Genomic DNA, 25,045 nt, shown 5'->3' with positions numbered 1-25,045 from the left:
GGTAACATTAAAATTTAGACAGAGTGTGTTGCCTTGTGTTATGACGAGAAAATATTCTCCTGTGAGTACACAAATCATTAGGTCACGTGCTAGCTTCTGCCTAGGTTAGGATGCTGCTAAAAATGACCTAATAAGGGACGGCTTGCTTTTGGGTGATGAAAATGGGGCAAGGCTGAACATATTATAAATCAACATAATCCTAGGGAGTTCAGTTGCTTCAAAAAGCAATGGGAGGTCCCCCCTAGGAAAAACGCCATTGTTTTCATAATGAATATTGGGTGTAGGTCTCTTCAGGTGGGCAGTCATTGGATGAAGCCTTACCTCTTAACCCTGGTCTGCCAAAGTCTAAACCAGTCGGAACCAGTTTGACGTTTCGTTTCTTCAGAGCAAAATCGACAACCCATTCTTCTCGTCGACCTTTTCAGAGAAATACGTAATTCTGTTATTGCTCTTAGGAAGCAGTCAGGAGGCAACGTTAACACAGAGTAGATGCTACTATTACTATTCTATGAATTCTGTCTGTAAAGCAAACAATCATGTTTATTCCGCGTTACATCATCCCTGTAATTACTAATGTATTTCACATTTACAAAATCATAAAGAGTGTGAGCATTAATTGAACCACTCACCCTTAAATGAACTTTGATTGGAATTGACACTATGCCGCTCTCTTTTCAAAGGGACAGTTGTCGTAACTTTCCATGAAAATTTCACTAGTTTTGATTTTTGATCTTAACCAGTTTCTTCTTACACCCCAAAAGGCAATTCTAGATACACAGTATTCAGCTTGTCAGCTCAGCCTGTGCATGTTTAGACTTCATTTATATTGCTGACAAGTGAATTCTGGTCTGGACTGAAATACAAACGTCTACAAACACAGCACATTGCACTTGTACTCAGCGTTGACAAGCTGGAAAGTGGGCATGTCAACATATTTTTGGAAATAGATGATGAATTCACTAGCTACTTATTCTGAAACTGATATTTGTTTTACAGTACAACTAAACCCTAACTGTTGTAGCAGTCTCTGAGGCAATCTGATCCTACACTATTCCGTTTTGACACGCAACGACACACTTACCAATATTGAACACGTGGAGTATACAACGTAACCGCCACTTTTAGATTTAGCTTCGACGGAGTCTATCGCTGCCAAAATGAGCTCCTTCTGCAGAGTCACTATTCTCTGGGTGTCAGTTGCATCCTTAGAAAAAAAATCACAACCATTACTGGTTTTCATCTGGGTTGATTTGTTGGATGAAGTGGTATTTCACAAAAAGTGTCCAAATATGGAAAAAGACTTCCTGCAATCAATACTTTCATTGATACATATACATGTGTGTGTATATTTCAATGTTAATATTTGACAGTCAAACCTGTCTGAACCGAATCCTGTCTAAACTGAACCCTTTTCCCAGTCCCATTCCAATGTTTAAGGACCTCTATAAACCAAACACCTCTCCGAACAAAACAATTTTCTCAGTCCTTGAAGGGTTTTGTTTAGACAGGTTTTACTGTACATCTGATAATATGCAATGCACTGTTTGTAGTTGCAGGTTTGTTGCTAAATATAACTGCATGTATGCAACGATGGACACTGGTGCTTGGAAGGCACAGACAAATTTTGTTGGTGTTGTTTGTATGGCTGTTGTTGCACCTAGTAGTCTGAGCTGTTCATACGTCTCTCCTGGTATTCATTGTAACATAAGCAGTCGCCAACCAAGTTCTATTTTCGTTGTTCTTGCATGCATAATTTCCAAAAGTGTAATCTACATTAACAGACAAAGATTTGTTTTTGCAAATTAACGAGGGGACAATGAGGTCATTTGCAAACATCCCTATTGGTGTATACACTTACTTCCTATGTAAATTTCAGTTGGCTTAAATGATATCAAGTTAGTGTGGGCATTGACTGGCATACACACTACTGCCAGCAAATATCAATGGATTGATATAAACAGTGGCAATCGTTGCAAACCTTGCATTCTGTCCCCTTTTATTCCAGTGCAATTAGCACATGACAACTGCGGACCACCGTCAGAAGACCATAACATCTACACCTATAGGTGTGCAATGTGCTACACAAAAACACAAACTATGGTATTCTCAACACACACTTGTTAAAGCTGCAACTGAACACCGATTGTCAAGACCACTGCATTTGGATAGTTACATGTATCTGAGAATTTGGCAAATTAGTGTCCGGATGATCAGTGTTCTGATGCATGCATACGGCAGTTTCTGTATCTAACTCACTTTGGTGGTTTTGACGGCCGGATCCTTTGATATGACTCCAGTACCACTGCATGGTGCATCCAACAGAACACGGTCAAGTTACCAATAAGCTGCAAGCAGTAATGGTGCAGAAAGAAGGGATGTATTAAAATGTTAACAGACTGAGCATTGATCAAATGACTTTCACTTTCAACTGACAAGACATTCAAATAGATAGACCTTGTGTTTTTTCTTGAATAGATGGATGTTGGTACCGGTAACACTGTGTGATTCACTAAGGGCATTGCCAGAGAGATATCCACCACACAGTGTCATCAGTTTTACAATTAACCCTCTAACCACCATGGTTTGTCCCAAGCCCATTGTTATCAATGGTGATTGTGGACTTTTTTACAGGGAATCGGGGGTGGGCAGGTTAACTTTCCCATATTGGAAGACAAGCTTACAACTGAATTTCACCGATCCTAACATCAACATAATACCAAAGTACAGTGAATTCAGTTTTATGTAACTTTATGAAATCAGAAGTTGTACAGGAGATTCATGCATACAGTGGTTGCTTAGTTAACACCAATGCCCCTCTCTAGGCATCCTGTCCTACCCGTGTTGTCAGTTCAAGGTGACTTATTCTCAACTACATATCCCACACGCAAAACAGCAAATTTAATCATCACCACCCAATTTTTTTTTGTCAGACTCAATGTTACACTGTTTGTGACTTACACTAAATCCAACTGACAATAAACACTCACCTTTGGAAACGACCGGCCGTCCTCATTGCATATGACTGTATTGGAGATTCCCATTCGGTGTATATTACCCACAATGCTTTTCACCCTCTCTTTGTTGGCGTCATTGGCGAAGAGCATGCCGGTGTTTTTCATGAGTGATGCTGGGAAGAAAACAAATCATCGTCGATGACACAGTCCCCACTTGTTAATGGGTACTTTGATTACAAGTCCTCAGAGAGGATAGAGTCCTTTTCATTAATTAGGTCTGTGATAAAAATACTTTGATACAGATGGAGCTCAGTGGCCAAGAATGAGTTCCATGGTGATGAAAACATAAAACCAATGTAGGCCACCATCCTAAAGGTCATTAAATGAGTCAACTAGGAACAAGTCATCGTTGATGACACAGTCCCCACTTGTTAATGGGTGCTTTGATTACAGGTCCTCAGAGAGGATAGAGTCCTCTTCATTAGGTCTGTGATAAAAATACTTTTGAATAAATTCGCTTGATACATGTCTGAGCTGTAGTTCAGGACATGAAAAAATCGTAATAAAATGGCCACATGGTGGCCATATTGGATCGAATCACAAAACAAATCAATGTGCATATGTATGACATAGGTCAAAGTCCTTGTACCAACTTTGATTAAAATCGGTTGAAATATGCCTGACTTATGGCTTTGTACATGAAAAAATCATAACAAAACGGCCGCACAGCAGCCATATTGGATCGTATCACAAAACAAATTAACATGCATATGTATGACATTGGTCAATCTCCTTGTACCAACTTTGAATAAATTTGCTTGATACATGTCTGAGTTATGGTTCTGCATGGACATGAAAAAACGTAATAAAATGGCCACACGGCGGCCATATTGGATCGTATCACAAAACAAGTCAATGTGCATGTGTATGACATAGGTCGATGTCCTTGTACCAAGTCTGAATAAAATTGGTTGAGATATGCCTGAGTTGTGGCTCTGTACATGAAAAAATCGTAACAAAATGGCCGCACGGCGGCCATATTGGATCGTATCACAAAACAAATTGATGTGCATAGCTATGACATTGGTCAATGTCCTTGTACCAACTTTGAATAAAATCAGTTGAAACATGCCTGAATTATGGCTCTGTACATGAAAAAAATCGTAATAAAATGGCTGCCTGGCGGCCATATTGGATCGTATCACAAAACAAATTGACGTGCATATGTCTGATATAGGTCAATGTCCTTGTACCAAGTTTGAATAAAATCGGTTGAGATTTGCCTGAGTTATGGCTCTGTACATGAAAAAATTGTAACAAAATGGCCGCATGGCGGCCATATTGGATCGTATCACAAAAAGAATTGACGTGCATATCTATGACATTGGTCAATGTCCTTGTACAAACTTTGAATAAAATCAGTTGAAACATGCCTGAATTATGGCTCTGTACATGAAAAAATCGTAATAAAATGGCCGCCTGGCAGCCATATTGGATCGTATCACAAAACAAATCAACGTGCATCTGTATGACATATGAAGTAATCCTTGTATCAAGTTTGAATGAAATCGCTTCAGGCATCTCTGAGATATCTGCGTGAACAGACGGACGCACGGACGCACACACGCACGGACATGACCAAACCTATAAGTCCCCCCGGACGGTGTCCGTGGGGACTAATTAATCAACAGGATGTTGCAAAACATTTTTGCATCCTATCATAACACTGATAGATTATCACTGGTACCATATTATATAAAGTTTGATGCAGTGCTTCTGGACATTCACCCTAACAACAAAAGTTCATCATGTAAATGCAAATTGGCAATCAATTTAATTTAGTGGATCGTATCACAAAACAAATCAACGTGCATATGTATGACATAGGTCAATGTCCTTGTACCAACTTTGAATAAAATCGGTTGAGATATGCCTGAGTTATGGCTCTGTAAATGAAAAAATCGTAACAAAATGGCCGCACAGCAGCCATATTGGATCGTATCACAAAACAAATTGACGTGCATATCTATGACATTGGTCAATGTCCTTGTACCAACTTTGAATAAAATCGGTTGAAACATGTCTGAGTTAGGTCTCTGTACATGAAAAATCGTAATAAAATGGCCGCCTGGCGGCCATATTGGATCGTATCATAAAACAAATCGACGTGCATATGTATGACATAGGTCAATGTCCTTGTACCAACTTTGAATAAAATCGGTTGAGATATGCCCAAGTTATGGCTTTGTATATGAAAAAATCGTAACAAAATGGCCGCACAGCAGCCATATTGGATCGTATCACAAAACAAATTGACGTGCATATCTATGACATTGGTCAATGTCCTTGTACCAACTTTGAATAAAATCGGTAAAACATGTCTGAGTTATGGCTCTGTACATGAAAAAATCGTAATAAAATGGCGGCCATATTGGATCGTATCACAAAACAAATCAACGTGCATATGTATGACATATGAAGTAATCCTTGTACCAAGTTTGAATGAAATCGCTCCAGGCATCTCTGAGATATCTGCGTGAACGGACGCACGCACGCACGCACGCACGCACGCACGCACGGACATGACCAAACCTATAAGTCCCCCTGGACAGTGTCCGTGGGGACTAATTAACCACACAGTGTAATGGGTGCAAGTGTTGGAATGATTCAACACAGAGTGGCAATGAAGTCTTCTTTTACAAATGCTAAGCGTCAACAGGTGAGGATCACGGACCCCGTTGAAAGTATTTATCCAATATCAGGTGCTCCAAGACCCTGTGGTTTGTTGTGCTATTAGATCCAAAGTTCTTTTATGCACATCTTGAGTATCACTGCATATGAACACTAGAGGCTTTTTTCTAAAGTTTTAATATATTTACTGCATTTTACCAGAACACAGAAGTTTATACCATAGGGAACAAAATGACAATCAGAAAGATGGCTGCATTTTTGGTGAAATATCTTGAAGCCTGCAATTTCTTTCATAACTATTTGGTCTAATTTACATTCTGCAGGGGATGATCACAAGTATTAAACCCTTGGCTATCTTGAATCATATACAATGATACTGTCTATGCTTGAATGCAAGAAATTTCTGGCACAACATTAAATTACTACATACTTTGAATGCCTGAAAATTCTGGCAAGTCGTATAAGTATTGAACGTTATCTGCACTATAAAGGTAACACTGGCGATGATAGTCAAGGGGGTAATAGCTATTGGCTGAGAAGTTTGGCGTGCACATAATTAAAGCTGGGCTAAATCATTATTCCCAGAAAATCAAAACTTCACTATAGCTGGCAGCATGCTGAAACACATAAGAAAGCATTACAACAGATATACCTATATACGATGTCTTGCCACCCGGCGCAGCACACATGTCAAGTATTCTTTCATTTTCTTGAGGTGCTAGCGCCATCACAGGCAAGAAACTGGAAGCTCCTTGCAGCATGTAATGACCGGCCAAGTACTCTGGTGTGGCCCCTGAAAGAGGAAAAAGTTTTTTTGAAACTTTTCTTTAAAAAATTTACACATTTCAAGAAAAGCTGTCCCACTGTTCAGATTCTCTGTAATTAAGTGCTATGGGATCCTTGAAACATCGCTGGTTAGGATTGTACATGTAGGTTTGCTTGTGAAATTGTTTCATCAGTGCAGTAAGTTTGAACCTGTAAATTTCTGCATTCAGTAGGTTGGCCAGAAAAAAATGCAGCTATAATACATTTATGAATGAGAATAATGTTCTGATAAATATTCAATTATGTATTTATACAAAGATTAAACTTTCCCATGGAAGGTGTCTGTCACTTCCGATGACAAGGTCAACTGAAAGTTATCAGAAAGCTTACCAACAGAAAACTTCATTGATTGTATACTTGCAGCAACCATATACCCATGAAAAAATATTTTCCAGAACAGCGACTCATGATTTCATACTCGTTTATCTTTACATAGGTTTTATACAGATTCACAAATCTACAGGTTTTATAGAGACGAACAAATGAAGTTGTCAAATGTTTGCCACTTACCAATAGGAACTGAAGAGTTATAAATGACCAAACCAACTTTGGACCATTTGCCGATGGGATCTAAATTCACACCTCTGTTTATCAAAGCCTGGAAGAGATAGGACACTGATGAAGTTTCTGATGTATGGCTCTTTACACAGACTGTGGTTTGTAGAAATTGTGAAAGTGTGTGTGCCAAACTTAGGTTACATATTCAAATTTCAACTGCCCTTGTAGACTCATCTTAAATGGGTTTTGACTATATTTGAGGGACCATTTGCCTGAAATTACATGAAATCACAGGATATTTTGTAAAATATTCAAGAAAGTCACTGAAATCTGAAGTCGACTAAAAATCAAAATTAATATCATACAGGTACATGTACCATACACAGTTGTGACTCAAATATACTTGAATGGCATTTACAAGCCCAGTAGCTAGACTTTGGCAATTTTTTCACTATTTTTGTTTCTCATGTCAACTTCAGTTTTTCCTTGGACGCCACAAGGCATGTTGAGATACACGGTATTCAGCTTATCGACTCAGCCTGTACATGTGTAGACTGCATTGTTATTGTTGACAAGTGAATTCTGGACTAGAATTCAAGTGTAAACAACAACAATGCATTTTAGGTGTGTTAACGCTGTGTTGACGAGCTAAATATACATTAGTAGGTATTTGAACATGATTTTGGGAGTACAATAAGACCTTGTTCTTGACACATGAAACAAAAATACCAAAAACATCATCAGAAGATACAGCTTCTGCCTTGCATCCTATTCAATGAAACATTTCCTCCATTAAAGGCGATCAGTCATCCAGTTTTGTCGTGTACAGATACAGAACTTGGTCATTGCTGTTTTCTCCTGTTATTTTTTTTGGAAAAGTACCCATTACCTGTGCCAGATCTCTCCGCCTTGTTTTCAGCGTGTTTGTTCTGATTGTGACGGGTCTGTGAACCTCATTTGCTTCAAGAAATTCTATTAACTAAAACAAAAGCAAAACAAGGGTTAGTTGAAGAACAGGGAAACATAAATATAATTCTTGATTTTTCTTCCTTTTTCATTTTTTTTCATACAAAGTATTTCGAATTACAATAGACAAACTTCTATCTTGCTCAAATAAATATATGCTGCAGCTCGGAAAATATTTTCACTATCAAAGAAGCTTTGAGTTTCACGGTAAACTACTCAAATCCACTCCATGTTACTGGGTTCACACTACGGCGTAGGGCCGCCTCTAGGCCAGTGCAAAGATTTTGATAACATAAGATAAATTTTGGTCCACCTTCACACTATATTTGATCTAATTCCTCTCTGTCATGTATCGACCTCATCCTAGGCCCAACACCGACTGTGGGTGCAACTGCAGCTAGGGCTGACATAAACCACTCACACACACAATTTGGACCTGGTCGTAAATTTGTGTCAACTGTAAACCAACTTGTCAGACCTGGCTGACATAAATTAGGCCGGCCAGGGTTGGCATAGTATGTTCACATGTTTTTTTAAAACCAGGGCCGACTCAGAGGTGACCTACATGTAAATCTATTGAGTGACTGTAACAATGTTTTGAGAAACTTTCACATGTTTCGTTTAAGGGATGGGGTCATCGGAACTGTGCTCAAAGGTTGCATGGAACCCATACGACCAATGTAAACACTGTATTCAAGGTATGTTGGCGATTGATGAAAGTTAAAACAGGTCTGTCATAATGTACATCGTAAAATTTAAATGCTGCAGATATGTTGACATGCTACGTCTAGATATCGTACATGAAAAAATTGTTTGTAAACATGAAAGTCATACAGGTGCAGTTCCAACGACCCAGCTCCCTTTAACTCTGCAGTGGAGAAAGCATATCCAGGTAACCCACGGTCCCTCTATGTGATAGAGGGACCGTGGGTAACCTGATGACTAAACAGACTTTGACCTCCCAACCTTTCACCTCCTGACCTACCTCTGAAAGCTCAAATAACTGTACAATCTGTTCTATGAGGTAGTCGTTGTAACTGTAGTAGTTGCCCAAGTCTTTTTTCAGCTGAGCTATATAGTCTCTTCTTGGTCTGCAACAGAGGAAAGATTGACAATAGTAAATGGCCTTGAAAGTGAATTATTTAAACTTGTGCTAAAACCTGCCACCTGCAAAGCTTAAAGCATCCTTTTTCATAATACATAACATCATGTTATACCAATCTCCCATTTGAAAGAAGTGTTTTTGTTTTATAATTGTTCAGTTATGGTACAATGACACCAATGTCAGATGCTACATTGGACCTCTCTCAGTTTTGAAAGAAATTACGCATGGCATCATATATGAGGTCACCGTACAAACATATTAACGAATGACATGCAGTGTTTCATAACGGCCTTGACACATAAGCCAATCAGAGATCATATTTCTTATCATGACAAAATGCACGCGCATGGACAAATCATAGATGGCATGTCATATCTGATCATGCTCAGAAAGCAATCCAAATATCAGAATGTTCCATTACCTGCCCTCCTGGCGTCTGTTTTTGAAATCACCGAGGACTTGCATGACGTCTTTAATCCTTTGGTGAATCAGAGTCAAGTCTGGTGGCTGATTGCGTGAGCCAAATGTTAAGGAAGAAAAAATCAAAAGACAGACCACTAACTGTGTCAGACAGAGAGCTCCAACCTCATGTGTTCTATGCTATCCCTTGGGAACTAAAATCTAGTCAATTACTTTATTTTCCATTGTGTTTGCTCTGATAGTAAAATACAGTTTCTTGTTCTACTCACAAAATCCCAGCAACTAGCGTGCAGTGTATAGGGATTGTGTCCAATGTTATTGCTAGCAACCAAATTTTAGTCCAGATCAGAATTCATTACTCAACAACAACACTGAACATTGTACATGAGACATCGTGTCGACAAGACTAATACATGTACTTGCATTTCATAATACGTGTACAGTACTTCACATAGAAGAGAATAAAATTTACTTATTTTCAAAAATAGCAAAAAAAGAGTCCAGAGTCACAGCAATTTTAACTTTTATATCAAGTCCACAACCCACACACACACACTGATTTCATCGTATTCTCTCTATCATTTTTACAATTCTTCTGCGTCCATTCAGTGCACCACAAATACACGTTGAGCAGAAAGAACAACAACCAACACCAGCCTTGTGTATGGAAAGCTCTGAGTGAGAAATATGATGAACTCTGACTGTGTTCAAAATATGACATTGCGCCAGCTGTGATAAAACTGCATTTTTGCTCAGCACTTACAGGTTGGGCGTGTACTGAGTAACAATTGGGGGCAGGGGTAGGGGAAGGGGGGAGGTGAAAGGATATTTTCTTTTTCAATTTCTTGTCCACTCGGCAGTTCATATGTCTCCATCTGTGCAATGTTGGTCTTCAGTTCTTCTTCACCTAATATTCTGTAACAGAAAGGCAATGGCTGAGTCAGAAATATTGAAATAATGACAACGTACACACCGATGGGCTTGACTTTTGTATATTCTCCGATACATAGGCAGGGCCTGAAAAATATAATTTTTATCCATTTGTCCTCGGACAAGTAGCCTCTGTTTGTCTACTTGTCCGTAGCAGAAACTCACTTGCCCTGAAATTTTCGGAAAAAAATAATTCTTCTCTTAACCAGATTGTGGGACATCTCCTACAATGGTTTGTCACAAATTTGTGGTATTTACAGTGTTCAATTGTAGAAAAAGTACTTTACCATAATGAAATTAATTTAATATGCTTCAGTCTTTTATGGGAATTCTTGCCAGTTCCCACATTAAGATGTGTTTAACAGAAATAAATAAGATGTTTCATCACACTTATGACTACGAAACTAGAAGTGATTGAAGACAGTCTAATGCACACATTTAACATGGTTTTTTCACTAATGCTGTAAAGTTCACTTCATTTTTATAATTGCCAAAATGAATCATACTTTTTCATTAAAATTGCAAAATAATTAGGTTGAAAACACTAAATATCTGAGAGGAACTCCATAGTAGCAATAGCAACTTGCCATACCACGGTTTTGACAAGCTAGGTGGCTTTTGTTAAAGTCCGCAACAATCAAGATAGGGCGTCTTGACCATATAAGGAAATTAGTGTGGTGACCTACACAAGTTTGCTGCGTACGATCGATGAGTGGCATAAGACTCCTTCTGGAGAAATTTCTGACTGCAAAATATTACTTTGAAAGACAGGGATATAGTGCAAAATTTGGAGTTACTGATTTTTTAGGTAAAGTTATGAGCTTCCATCACATCACATAAGTGCAGTCAATTCCGTATGATGCTCAGTACACACTGTGTTCACTAGCTAGCAGGTTAATGAGGTAGAGTGACCGTGGTTGTCAATAAAGGTTGCTTTACTGTTTCACTGTCCAAATTGTTCTGTGAAAAGTTAGTTGTTCTTTTTAAAATGATCTAGGCTTCCGCTTCAAACATCATTGTCTGGTTATTATCTCGTTACATTTTACATGTAAAATGAGTGGGGAAGTACGTGGCCCGGCATTTGCCCCAGGATCCAGTGGCTATAGTGGACGCACATTGACTTAATTGCTCATACCATGAATCGCAAACTGTAACAGAGTAACTGATTTTCCTTTAGTGTTTCGGTTGAGACGATAAAAATAAGCCCCGATTTGCGTGCGTCCCAGTGACCCATGTGTCTGGTACTTTTGGGGGACATTGTTTCAAATTTGCGTCAAAAGACGAAAGAATGCACTCTGAGTAAAATACTGAGTTGGCTCTGAATTTTCTGCCCGCGGGCATGTGAGGGCTAGTTTTGCGCTTGTCCGTATTAAAAATCAGTCTGTCCTGGGCATCGGGCAAGCATATTTTTCAGGCCCTGATAGGTAGGTAAATCACTTGAGGTATATCTACCTTGTGCCTTGAAAGTGAAAGTTTTAAAGTTTTGCTCAAACTTTCCTAAAGGAAAATTTAAACCACCATTTTTCACAACTAAGAAAAGAAATTAGGGCTGCGATGAAAATTTGCAAATTTTGGCTCAGCAGAAACAACATTTACCCCAAATTTACTGATATGTAAAATTCAAAATGGCTGCACACCCTATGCCTGCAAGTCAACTCAACCGGGAATAATCAAATTTTCAATTTGACAGGAAAAAATAGTGAAACATTAACTGGCTCTGAGAGCTTCAAAACGAATACACACAAAGTCACAGATACACAAAGTATTGGTAAAGTATGAGGGTCCAAATATCTGTTCCCGAGGCACATTATACATGGACAGTGAACCCTATTGCTCCCAGAAACTACTAGCATTCATGACTATTCATTCATGAATCTTCAAATGAAGAAATACCGGTGTTACTGTGAAATCACCGATATGTGGATTGCCAAGTTCATGGTTGTAAACGCTGAAGCAATCTTTGATATGCAATCTTTGTAAAAACTGACTTTGCATTTCAATACAAAATAAGATGCTGTCTTCATACATTTCTGGCTGGAATTGACCACTACTTCTAAACAAGATTCTGTTCCTAGATAAGGTTCTCTCAGATTTACAAGACTGATTACAGAAAACACAGTAACATGTACAATCTTCCTTACAGGATATCATATTCAGTGAGACTATTCCGTTATTTGACTGACCAACTTACTTATCTCGCTTCTGTTTCTTGTCTAACTTCTTTGCAGCTTTCTCGATTGGAAGAAGGTCGCTATCATCGTCATCATCATCATCTTCCTCGTCATCATCATCGTCAGAGTCAGAGTCTGATAGACCATCAAAATCATCACCAGGCTGTGTAGAAATGAATGACGGAAGAAACTGTATTGACTGGATATCAAAAGATCAGTTTATGTTCAAAGATCAGAGAAGAGTACATCTGTTTTATAACAAAAATATAAACTCTTACAGGAGAAGGTTGTTTATCACCTAAACTTTCAAAGCAACACAAAAATCATGTGAATATAGTCAATGTCAATAAACCAGATGTGAAAACAAGAAATTAAGATCTGTTGCTCTAGTAATGTAGAAATAAAATTAGGGAATTAGTAGACAGCCAGCTTGTTTGTGTATTACCGGTAATATATCTCTATCTATCTATCTATCTATTCTATATATCTATCTATCAAAACAAATAAAATTAAGTACAAAGTAATTATATATTTGACTAAATGCTCTACTTTTAGGATCGAGCACTGTAATTTCCTACAAGGACATCTGTACACTTTATATTTATCTACCATATATATATATATATATATATATATATATATATATATATATATATATATATATATATATATATATATATATATATATATATATATATATATATATATATATATATATATATATATATATATATATATACATACACACACACATACATACAGTGAAACCTGTCTAAACTGAACCATTCAGGGACTGAGAAAATTGTTCGGTTTGGAGAGGTGTTCGGTTTATAGAGGTCCTTTTAAAATAGAGTTCTATTGGAATGGGACTGGAAACGGGTTCGGTTTAGACCACATGTATATATTTTATATGATCATCATTGAATGAGCGTGGCACAACTAGCTACAGGAAATGTACCACATAAGATGTGTCCATTATCAAGTAAGAGACTTTCATACCATTTCATCATCACTTGATTTCTCTTCCACGTCACTCTCATCTGCATCCTCAATGCTGTCTTTCGTCTTGGTCTTTGGTTTCAGCCATGCTTTGTTCTCATCTGTGTAACCTGTCACATTCTCTCCTTCACTCTCATCATCATCATCATCATCATCATCATCATCATCATCATCATCTTCATCATCATCTTCATCTTCCGACTCCAAATCTTCACTCGCCTCCTCCTCATCACTACTGCTGTCTCCTTCCTCATCCTCTTCAACCACCTGTTTCCTCTTCTTATCAGTAATTTGAGCCCTTTTTGTCAATGCCTTGCTTTTATCTCTGACTTCCGTCTCTTTTTCATCATCACTCTCTTCACCGTCATCTCCTAGTACAGGAAATGCAAAAGTACATTGAGATACTAATAACCATAGTATGTCTTTAATATACAACTGCAGTCCATTTGAAACCACTGTAGCACCTACTGTTCCATTGTTGATGGCAATATCATACAAAGTTTTAAGCGATAGTCACTGTATGCATATAAGATAGAACAATATGTTGCGCTTAAGGTAGTTCGAGCCTCAAAAATGAAAGACTAAAAAATTTCTCAAACTTTCCTCCAGCAAACTTTCAACAATTCTCTTTCAAAATCAAGAAAAACCCGGGGTCACCTTACAGATTTTGATACTAGAGACACAAAATACCCAATATTTACAGATTTTTGAAATTCAAAATGGCTGCCATTCATGTGGTATCTCTATGGGGAAAATAAAATTCTGGAGTTCACTAAACAAAGCCGGTGAAAACTTTGTCTACTCCATAAGCTTCTCAAGGGGTAGGCCAGCAGAATATTGTAAACATTTGAGAGTCCAAATATCTGTCTGCGACACATTCTACCCTTAGCTAAAGTAATTATTCTTTGATGGCAAAATTTTACCTCTGTACAGAGAATGGTAGATTTAGGGTTGACTTGTTAGATTAACTCTGTATGTGCTCTGATGTAAATACCGGTAGTACTGAGATTAAAAGGCCTCCCACTTTTGCTGACAGTCACATCTACAATGAATTGATAAAATGATGCTTTTGTCAATATCTTCCAACTCTGCAGGAAGTGAGCAGACGACAACTTGCAAAAGTGTCCTCTTTTGATTCTAGAGTTTTACATGCTTTGGAGAAGGTCTGCATTGTACATGTATTGTGGAAGGGCACATCAAAGGAATGTCAGAAACTTCACAATTTGAGTAAAAAATTTGAGAAACCTTCATAAAAGTTGTCGGCCACACTTGTTTTAAGCCTAAATAATGAGGCTATTTCCGTGAAGTGCTCAAGCTTGTCGTGCTCAGAGTTGTTGGAATTCAAATATCCATTGCTACCTATCAAAGTGATAAGGGGCGGCGTCAAAAGTTCGATGTCGGATAAAAAACGTAATCCTTTTAGTTTGGGGGTGGGGGGATTTTGACCCCAAAAAGTTTCTGTCTGGCAAATCAATTTAAGGTCTTACCTCTGAAAGGAGAAACCTTGACTTTATTTGTATTGTTCTCGTTTACTCATCGATAAACTTCAAGTTTGTTGTTAATATTGTTGTATTTTCATTGGATAAAACACAAAATCTGTTCTCAGTGTTGATGAAGCATTATTTAAGTCGTTTTTTATTTCATCCCGTAATTGACTGGTCCTTTGCTTCGCTTTACATAGAAAGAGCCTGCCAATAGGTTCAATATAAGTCGATTAAGTTTCTAGGGGGGGTGGGGGGTTTGGGGGGAAACTAATGGAATTAAGTTTTTTATCCTACATTGAACTTTTGACGTCGCCCCTAAGTGGGTAATTTGTTGCTGCTATGGGCAGACTACGAGACATACAGATGTCGACAAGTTGTTGCCATGACTACTGCACTTACCTTTCTCTTCCTCCATGACGAAGTCCTCCTCTTCATCCTCTCCTTCGCTGTCAAGGAGATCCTTCTTTTTCTTCATCTCCGCCTCTTCCTCCTTCTTCAGTTTTTCCTGCTTCAGATTTTCCATGGCCTCTCTGACCATCGCTTCCTTCAGCAACCTCTTGGCATATCTGCAGTAAAGTATTATAGTTTGCTTTATCCATTCTGCACTGTACTACTGTATGAATATGAACACCTGATGAAAAATTTTCGAATTTTTTGTTATTTCTAACTGTCACTTACTGTAACATACAGACCGTTGAGACAACGTATGTAGAGGTCTTTAAACAATATTTTTTTATTATTATTATTAATAGCAATTCATCAACCATCCAGTATGAACTGGAATATTTTCTTGTGATAAAATGTGACCACAGTTATATAGAAACAAACGTAGACTATCAAGTGATCAACAAATCAACCCCCAGCGATGGGTATACTGTGATATTTTACCACTTCATGACATATAAATGTATGCATGAGCAATAGTGAGTGCATGTGTATATAGAGTGAATTGGTTAAAACCAAATGGTACACCAACATGTATTACTGGGGAGGTTTGCTGCCATTACTATATTATACGGGTGTATCGAAATTCGGGCGTGAAAATTTAGAAATGGGATTTTTCTCTAACTGGAAGCTCACTCATGTTTCAACTGTGCCATGTCTCTAATTTAGCACTGTTGTTTCAACGTCTTATCTTATCAGATCACTGCTTTTTCACCCATCAATACATTTATACAACAGACAATGTCTAGGTGTGTATAACTTTGTGAAGGCTATTGGACCCAAAGAATATTTGCCATAAATCACTGGAATTATAGGAAAACCATTGGGGAACAGAATAGAGTGTGCAGCCAGAGGAGCTAAGGAAAGTCATTTCAGTTCATATCCAGAGGGTTGCCTCTTCTTTACTTGACCCTTTGCACACTGCACTTTTTTCTCACTAAAATTATTGTGTGCAACATTTTACCAATTTTATGAATTTTTCTGTAATTTTTTGGATAATGTTGGATCAAATGAACACCACATTTTATGGGCTTCAGATTTGTATCAAAATTTTGGCAAAATTTAGAAAAAAAAGGACTGGTGTATATTTTGATATAGGTGACAAAAATTGACTTTGGCTCTCAAAGGGTTATTTCTGTTCCACTTTGATGCTACTTTGAAATCAAGCACATGTAATGTGTGTGTACAGTACAGGGATGTAGAAAATAGCCGGCAGCCGGCAAAAACCACTGGCTGTCAGTTAAAATTTGCCGGCTGTGCAAATTTAGTTTTAGTAAAAAATCAGGACATTTTGCACAAATTTAACATGCACAACCGCCTGTACTTGTATTTTTGCCACTTGTAACCAAAATTTTCTGTAACCCTGCAGTACTGTACATGTCTTACCTTTGTTGTCGTCTATGGCTGTATTTTTTCTTGACACCAACCGACGAGTCTGGAAACATTGAAATGGAAGTGGCTAAATATCTTATTTCATAATGAAATTGAATCTTACTGTACCACAACCTACACCTTTGTGAAATATAAAATGAACAAATATTTCATTTTCTATGTTGAACCAATAACTATTTCTATTATCCCACAATGCATTGCTGTGGCTATATCAAACACTGTACACTGTATATACACTCAAAACAAAGAAAACATACTGATTTGTGTTTAAAAAAATGTCGCACAACGGAGTGTTATAGAAGAATGACACAAATTTGCAATGCCAAATAATGCCCCGGGTATATTCTAACCATCAGCTGACAATGATCTTTGTTTTGCAAAATTATTTTGAGGCTTACACTTACATACTTTCGGAGCTAGCTATATGATTAAAAGTAATTAAAACGCTGCACTTGATATAATAATTTGCTTGACTGTAGTCCGTCTGAGCTCTGATTTGCGGCAGATATGGTATACTGTTTCAATTGCCTGAAATTCAAGCATAGCGACGCGGTCCCGGTAGCTTGAATTTTGTTCAGTGAAACTAATGTGTTACAAAATAATGCAAAATTTGATTGACAACTGCTTGTTGTCCCTCAAATGTACAAAATGTCCCCACAATAAATGGCAGTCACTAGTGGGACACAGTGTCCCCTGATCTAAAATTCCTGGCCGCAACACTGTGCAATTCCGCGAACGGCACCTGATTTGTAGCATTGAGTAGTTTGAGTGTTTCTTTTTATCTATTCTACCATTCATGGTTTCATGCAAGAATAAATGTTTCGTGGTAGCCAAAATGTCCTGACACATTAATGCTTCCAAGTTGCAGGTAAAAACAACATTATGATACGTCGTGACATCGTTCTTTTAGGATGAGTTCCTGGTACTATACTTTGGGTGAAGTGGTTTTAGTATGAGATGGTACTTGGGGCGAAGTGGCGTTGGACGAGGTAGTTTTGGTACCAAATGGTCTTGGGGCGAAGTGGTTTTGGTGCGGAGTGTCTGGACCCCAGTGGGGCTGAAACGGAAAGGGGTCAAGGTGACCTTTTCCCGATATGAACAGATCTACATTGATACACAGTCCTTCTATCCACTGTCATTGAAATAAAGTGTGTGTACGTGTGTTTCTGTGTGTGAAAGGACTTAATTTTGTTAGGTCATTTCAAAGGAACGTCACTATAGTATAGTATAGAGGATAGGATACAACTTTGACTGGAAATTAAACCATAGGCAGTGGTCTTCTACTCCACTCTCTATGATTAAACTGAGGGGGCAGTCCTATGTAATATCTAACTGCCCCAAACCAGAAATGTGTCACACTCGCAGCATGGTTCCCAGACACTTCGCACCAAAACCACTTCGCACCATACCATCTCGTCCCATACCATTTCGCACCAAAACCACTTCGCACCAAAACAACCTCGTACCAAAACCACTTCGCCCCAAAAGTCACGTCGCCCCAAACCCTTTCGCCCCCAAAACAATGCCACTTTGCCTAAAACTTATCGCCACCCGGTAAAGCTGAAAATAACCAACAACTGCTATCGAAGTTTCCATCACCTTTCTATCATCCCAGGACACAGTGAAATCTTGAAATTGTACACATTTCGAGAAAATGACATCGTGCGATTCCGCGCACGGCACCCGAGTTGTAGCATTGAGTTTTTGCGTGTTTCTTCTTTAGTCTACTGTTTATGGTTTCATGCATCAATAAATGTTTCCGTGGTAGCCAAAAAGTTGCATGTAAAATCAACGTTATGATACATCGTGGCATCGTTGTTTTAGGACGAGTTGATGGTATAATACTTTGGGCAAAGTGGTTTTAGTACGAGGTGGTACTTGGGGCGAAGTGGCTTTGTACGAGGTAGTACTTGGGACGAGGTGGTTTTGGTGCGAAATGGTTTTGGGGCGAAGTTGTGTGGGGCGAACTGGTTTTGGTGCGAAGTGTCTGGACCCCCGCAGCATTACAGCTGTGTATAACCGTCTTTGCCCAAACAATGCCGCAGTGTAATGTGACATGACGAGAATAACGGCCTATCATTGGACAGTATAACGTTTTGAGATATACACGTGTACGCGTGCTAAGATACTGCTAAATGGGATCTCAATGCCGCAGCCATGGAGGAAACACGGTGCGTGTCGTCAGGTTTAATACCTCATGGTCCAACAAAACAAGGGCCACGTGCCACACACGGCACTGGAGCACCGATCCGATTAACTCACCTGCTGCTGCCACACTTTTTGGAAGTTGTGGATGTCCTTGTTTCCTATCCTTTCTTCCCGGACCTTTGCGTTTCTTAAGATCCCTAAGATCTTTCACACGACCCATGGTCACTTAAAGAGTATGTGCAGCGTTAATGAAGAGCAAACTTTAGCGAATGAAGGCAGCTGTGCTGAGCGTGGAACCGGACCGTTTACGCCTCACCATGTGTTGCCGCAAAAGGGTAAGACATTGCGACTTTTCAGGATTATAATTCTCATAGACTTCAAACTTCCATTCAAAAACAGTTACTTGAAATTTTTATAGATTTTGTAAGTTTTACAAAATGTGTTACATTTACTTTCGTCGACATACTTGTTTAAAAGTATTTCAGTTGTCGTTGACGTGTTGCCGTAAATGGGTAAATCATTAAAGGGATTGCTCAATATGGCGGAATCAACATGGCCAGAAGTACGGCAGGCACAGAGCGAAAAGCGGCGAGAACTGGTCTTATCTGGAGGCAATGTTTCCGAAAGAATCAAGGAAAATAGTCTAGATGAGTCAATCTATACATTGCAATTGTTGAATTTCCTTGAAATTTCTGAAACTTGTCTGGAGCGCATTTCTGACAGCATCGGTGTCCTGGAAAACTTGACAAGTCTGATACTCCGAGGAAACAAACTGAAACATATGCCTTCGTCAATCGGCGATTTGCATCAGTTGTCAACTCTGGACTTGTCCAGAAACGAGCTTGAATGTTTACCGGAAGAGTTTACTCAGCTCAAATCCCTGCATACGTGTGATGTAAGCATCAACAAGCTGACATCGCTGCCGACAAAGATGGGTGAAATGGAGAGACTGACCGTCATCAACGTCTCCAAAAACCAACTTTCTGACTTCCCGGTAGAGTTCTTCAACCCCTGCATGGCGCATTTGAGTGAAATTAGAGCTAACCATAACAACATATCAGTGCTCAGCTCGGACATTTGCGAACTTCCAGCGTTGAAGGTTCTCGATTTGTCGCACAATAAACTCGAGTCATTGCCGGCAGAAATTGCTGATTGCCAAAAACTACGAGAGACTGATTTCCGCGAGAACTGTTTCAAAGACCGCCGTCTGGTCAAGATGGTACAGCAATGCGCCACCAAATCGGTGCTTGACTACGTTCGAACTCATGTACAGAGGTCGAACCCGGCGAGAAAGGGCAAAGGGGGCTTGACGGAGGGCGGCAAGGGGGCAAGAAGAAAAAGGGAAGAAGGGAGGGTCTTCCCAGGTCGATGTTGAAACCCTGGCTGAGGATGTTATACGAGTGTTGCATGTATCAGAGGGGTTGGGTGTTGAAGTTAACATGACCGATAACATAGCAGATGTGAGACCCTACATCGTGTGTTGTATTGTCCGTGACTATGATTTAGAAAAAGGTGGAACGTTCAAGAAGTTCATCACGGCTCAGGTATAGACCACTAGATAATGAAAATAATGACAAAAGTGTCTACAAATGAACAGATCTTTAGTGTTAAAGGCCAGGAACTTGATCCATTGGATTAAGTTTGTTATCGTCTATAAGAGGATTATTGAGTGTCATAGCCTTTTGTTTTCCATTGAAATTGTAATCTAATAAGTAGCTTTCCCTGTTAGACACGGTGGCACAGGCCTTTTTAAAGGCCTGTGTCGGTGTCAGATTGTCTTGCAAGGAAATTTACTCACTGGATTACAATTTCGTCGATGAAAAACAAAAGGCTATGACACCTCCATAATACTCTTAAAGATTAGATCAAACTTGATCCTGGGGATCAAGTCCTTGGCCTTTAAGATTCAAACCATCCTACAAGTATGCGCAGCTGTTGTTGCAGCTTCTTGCCAAGAGCCATAAATTCATATGCTCGAATTAGTGTGACTTTTAGTAGCCATTTTAACACTAGCATGTTTTATTTTCATCGTTAATACTGAAAATGCGGACAAATTTTTTCTTATATTAATGAGAGAAAAAATTACGTCATTTGCGATCAGCTCTATTTATGGAATGTGTAATTTTGGTGGAAACAGCGTTAGTGTTTATCTAACTCCAACAGTTTTTGATATAAATTCATTTCAATTTTGAACCAAGATCAAGTTTGAATATGAGAAATTCAAATTTCAGTTTCATACTTTGCATTATGAGATGGCTGCTGGGACCTGCATCCAATAATTCAGTTATCCTGCAGACTGGTTGGCTGATCCAATGCAATAAACCGTTAAAACAGTGTATCATTGCCACCAACTAGGCTGCAGGACTATGGACTTTGGCACAATGCCAGCCCTACACAAATTCTGTGCCAGGTCTGGTGTGTCAAGCCTCAGAAATAGCACATCAATATGTTTTAAAAAAATTTATGAGCTAGGTCTCTGATCCCATGATTTTGAAATCACTGTACTCTACGTATACCCCTTTTCCTCCAGAAATATTGCTTATCATGAGATTGACTTGGGGAGCAACTAATAATTATAATCTAAGTCTCCTGAAGGTTAACTTTTTGATTGAAAAGATATCAGGTACCAAATTAAAAGTGGTGACCTGTCCTGAAGTATGCATACATCATTGTTCATTTCAATCAATTACTTATCTTTCTATTGCGTGTGTATTTTCAGACAAAATTACACGACACACTGGGTCAGAAGAGGACAGCGGCAACCATAGCGACTCATGATCTGTCCTTGGTAAAGGGACCACTCTATTATGATGCACTGCCCCCGACTCAAGTTCTAGTAAGTGTATGAATTCCTATTTCCTCTCATCAGGTAGTTGTTTTCATTTCATAAAAAAGTTGCCAAGAGTTTCAGTCAGAGCTGAATTAGGAATTGTGAGGACCTAACATTTTGATGCAGTGATCTCCCCAGGATTTTCTGATAGAGTGGTGGCTAATTTGCATAACAATAAATGTAATTGTTATGGTAATGAGTTTCTATTGTTTACCAAAAATTATAGAGTGGCGGCCACCACTCTATAATAGCTCTGGGGAGAACACTGCGATGCATCTGCAGAATACTGGACCTGTTCTTTCTCTGACTGTCACTATCTTTTCATCTTTGGAGCATCTTACAACTCCAATGCTACAAAGCCATTTTAGTCAATAAAGAAATCACCATGGTTAACATTCACTGAGAAAACATATACCATATTATGTATATTTGTAAGTGTCTTCAAAAACTTAGTCATGTCCATTATTTGATACGGAACATGCTTTACAAACTTGACTAGGTAGAAACATGAAAGTTGCGAGAAAACGATGACAAACATACAAGTATCATCTTTTTCAGACCGTGAATTAAAATGATGTTCACCTTACTGGCAGAAAAGAGGGCTGGCTATTCATAACAATTGTACCACCATTTGTCATAAAAATCGTGCTGATGTGAAATTTTCTTTTATCCTCTCAGCTGACACCTTTGGGCAAGAAGAAGGAGATCACAGCTGAGTCGTTGGTCAAACAACTCTGGGAGGAAGCTGAAACACTCCGTAAAGAAAAGAAGAGAAACACTGTCAGTGGCATTCATAAGTAAGGGAATATTCGTTATTATCCACCTTGGGGACAGATATTCAGACTCTCAAACGTTTACATTGCTTTATGGTCTACCACTTGGAGGGTTTATTTGGAGCCCATGGCGTAAATAAAGTTTTCGCCGACTTATTTTTGTGAAAATTGAAAATGTTATCTTCCCCACAGAGTTTATAAAGGATTGCCAGCCATTTTGAATATCAAGTGTTGGTAAATATTAGGTAATTTGTTTCTCCAGTACCAAATTGGCAGAGTTATCCCAGATTTTTATCCTTGATTTCACAATGGAATGGTGTAAAGTTTCCTATGGAAAAGTTTAAGCAAATGTTTAAGTCTTTCAATTCGGAGGAGCGTAATATCTTACATATTTTCTTTTCCTCATATATATTTGTGGATCAATCACCCAGGGTAAAAAATTTCATGTTCTGTATTTTAAAATGAGAATCTTGTGAGAAATGTGCTACAATTTTTGTGCTGTGTAGGTACCTGGAGCTTGTCAGGGGCTGTCCGAAATATCCATGCCTATTGGACAAAGATGGTCAAGTGATCAGTTTTCCACCAATCACCAACTGTGATCCAACCAAAGTAAGTGGCCTGACCTTTTTACATGTGGGCTTGAGTGATATTTCCAGTAGTATTGTCTGTACATATGATATGTCAAGTATGAACAGTGTTTTTGTTAAGGTTTGGGAATATCGGTAAATGATTTGGGAACCCTGGTAACTTTGCTACTGTCCCCTAATCTCATTGCATTGATATACCTAGGGGAACCCTGGTAAAAATGACTGGGGAACCCCGGTAACATTTACCGGGGTACTGGCCTTAACAAAAACACTGATGAACATCTGATTATTTGCAATCTTCTCTTGCAATCCATAAAAAAAAATTATTTCTGACCAGTTCACCCCAGATTCTTTGTAAACAGGTCCACAATCACCATTTGTAACAATTGGTTATGGCCAAACCATTGTGGTGAAAGGGTAAGGGAGGGTAGGGTTACTGAAAAGGATACGTGTCACTGTAATTTTCTCCCACTATTTAAATCAGGAATACTCCACGCTTTTTCATTCTCTGATCAACATAGATAAACCACATCAACCTTTTTTTTCACATTCACTACTAAACAAAACAAAACAAAACAAAATGAAATAAATTTAAGAAACATGTTGTCACTACACTGTCTGTGTAAGATACCCAGGATGAGAAGCAAGCCTTTTATATTCCTTAGTCTTATTTGTTTGTTAACTTTAACCATTTTTAGAGATACTCTTAAGACATGAAGATATCAGAAGTGGAGATAGTCCCTCTGAAAAGCTGGGGTTTTTTTTCAGTAATCTGGCCTCCAACATTTTATATTTGATGCAAAAGTGCATTCATAACAGGTGCCACTTTTGCAGAATATCCATGGTAAAATCTTGACAGACTTTCTGTGTCTCGTTGCGATAGTGTAGTTTGCCAAACAAAGGTAAAAATACTGCTGAGTCAGCCTTTTTAACACTTTCCCTGCACAAAAGTATTATAAATGGAAGTCTTCCTGCTATGTTGACCACCTTGAAGCTATATTTTCAAACTTTTCCCTTTCGTAGATCTCTAAGAGCACGAAGAACATTTTCATCGAAGTGACAAGTTCCACTAGCCAAGACGTCTGCAAGAAAGTGCTTGACGCCCTGCTCAGGCAGATGCTCGACATCATCAAGTCCGAAGTGGAAGGTCAGAGGTCGCCGGCGATGAGGGGTCGGAGGGCACAGAGGCAGACTCCGCGAAGTCCAAGAGGGAACTGACAGTACAGCAAGTGAAGGTCTTGGATGATGGCGGTAACTTGAAAGTGGTGTACCCATCCCGAACTGACCTTGATTTAGAATCGATCAGCGTCATTCGGAATGCTTGAAATGCTGTACAGTCCGATGAGTGTACAATTTTCTTCCTTTGCAGATAATTGAAGTTCGCTCTGATACATATAATGCCTATGGCTTGCTCATAGTGAACATAGTGTCTTTGCGTAGAAGGTCACGCTGGTCAGAGACAGTGGCGGAGAAGGAAGAGTTTCTTTTATATCAAGCTGCTTGAAAATGTAAATTAGTCATGAAATTGAACTGTACCTATCATCTGACCTTGTGTTTGTCCACTCACCTTGTCAGTGTTTTTGTGAAGTATGATTAGCCAGTGAGTGTTCCTAGTAATTTTACTAGAATTTTGCTAGTTATACTTGCACCTACATGGCCAAGTAAGTCGAGGAGACACAAGAAATGTTGCATTGCTGTCAAAATCACTCACCTGTCTTCTCCAAATTTGGTAAAAATACTGACTGTAGTGTATGTACAGTGATAGTCATCTTGAATATTTCACATTTAATGTACAATACTTTGACAATGAATTCTATCGTAGTTTATG

General features: G+C 38.8%; 2 protein-coding genes across 3 annotated transcripts; one reads left to right on the top strand and one right to left on the bottom strand.

The window, feature by feature from the left end:
- Window positions 1-321: 321 nt before the first annotated feature.
- Window positions 322-19,331, bottom strand: LOC139137116 (28S rRNA (cytosine-C(5))-methyltransferase-like). The gene is made up of 15 exons (XM_070705076.1): window positions 19,142-19,331; window positions 16,874-16,922; window positions 15,443-15,609; window positions 13,560-13,930; window positions 12,581-12,723; window positions 10,289-10,374; window positions 9,461-9,554; window positions 8,920-9,025; window positions 7,858-7,947; window positions 6,981-7,068; window positions 6,298-6,438; window positions 2,988-3,127; window positions 2,257-2,345; window positions 1,082-1,204; window positions 322-417 (listed from the first exon to the last, which is right to left on the bottom strand). Exons 1-14 carry the CDS (start codon window positions 19,245-19,247, stop codon window positions 1,180-1,182), a joined length of 1,695 nt encoding a protein of 564 aa, XP_070561177.1. The 5' UTR covers window positions 19,248-19,331; the 3' UTR covers window positions 322-417; window positions 1,082-1,179.
- LOC139137119 (leucine-rich repeat-containing protein 47-like) lies at window positions 19,225-25,045 on the top strand. 2 transcript variants are annotated; one of them, XM_070705079.1, is made up of 5 exons: window positions 19,225-19,362; window positions 21,747-21,863; window positions 22,536-22,654; window positions 23,137-23,239; window positions 24,241-24,589. In XM_070705079.1, exons 1-5 carry the CDS (start codon window positions 19,297-19,299, stop codon window positions 24,433-24,435), a joined length of 600 nt encoding a protein of 199 aa, XP_070561180.1. In that variant the 5' UTR covers window positions 19,225-19,296; the 3' UTR covers window positions 24,436-24,589. The 2 variants fall into 2 exon arrangements, with proteins under 2 accessions (XP_070561180.1, XP_070561179.1); XM_070705078.1 differs by lacking the exon at window positions 19,225-19,362 and adding an exon at window positions 19,556-20,571 and having other exon boundaries at window positions 24,241-25,045.

Source organism: Ptychodera flava, chromosome 7 (genome assembly GCF_041260155.1).
Source record: "Ptychodera flava strain L36383 chromosome 7, AS_Pfla_20210202, whole genome shotgun sequence".
Taxonomy (NCBI): Eukaryota; Metazoa; Hemichordata; class Enteropneusta; family Ptychoderidae; genus Ptychodera; species Ptychodera flava.
Note: the sequence above shows the minus strand (reverse complement) of the source record. Positions and strands in the feature narration are given on the sequence as shown.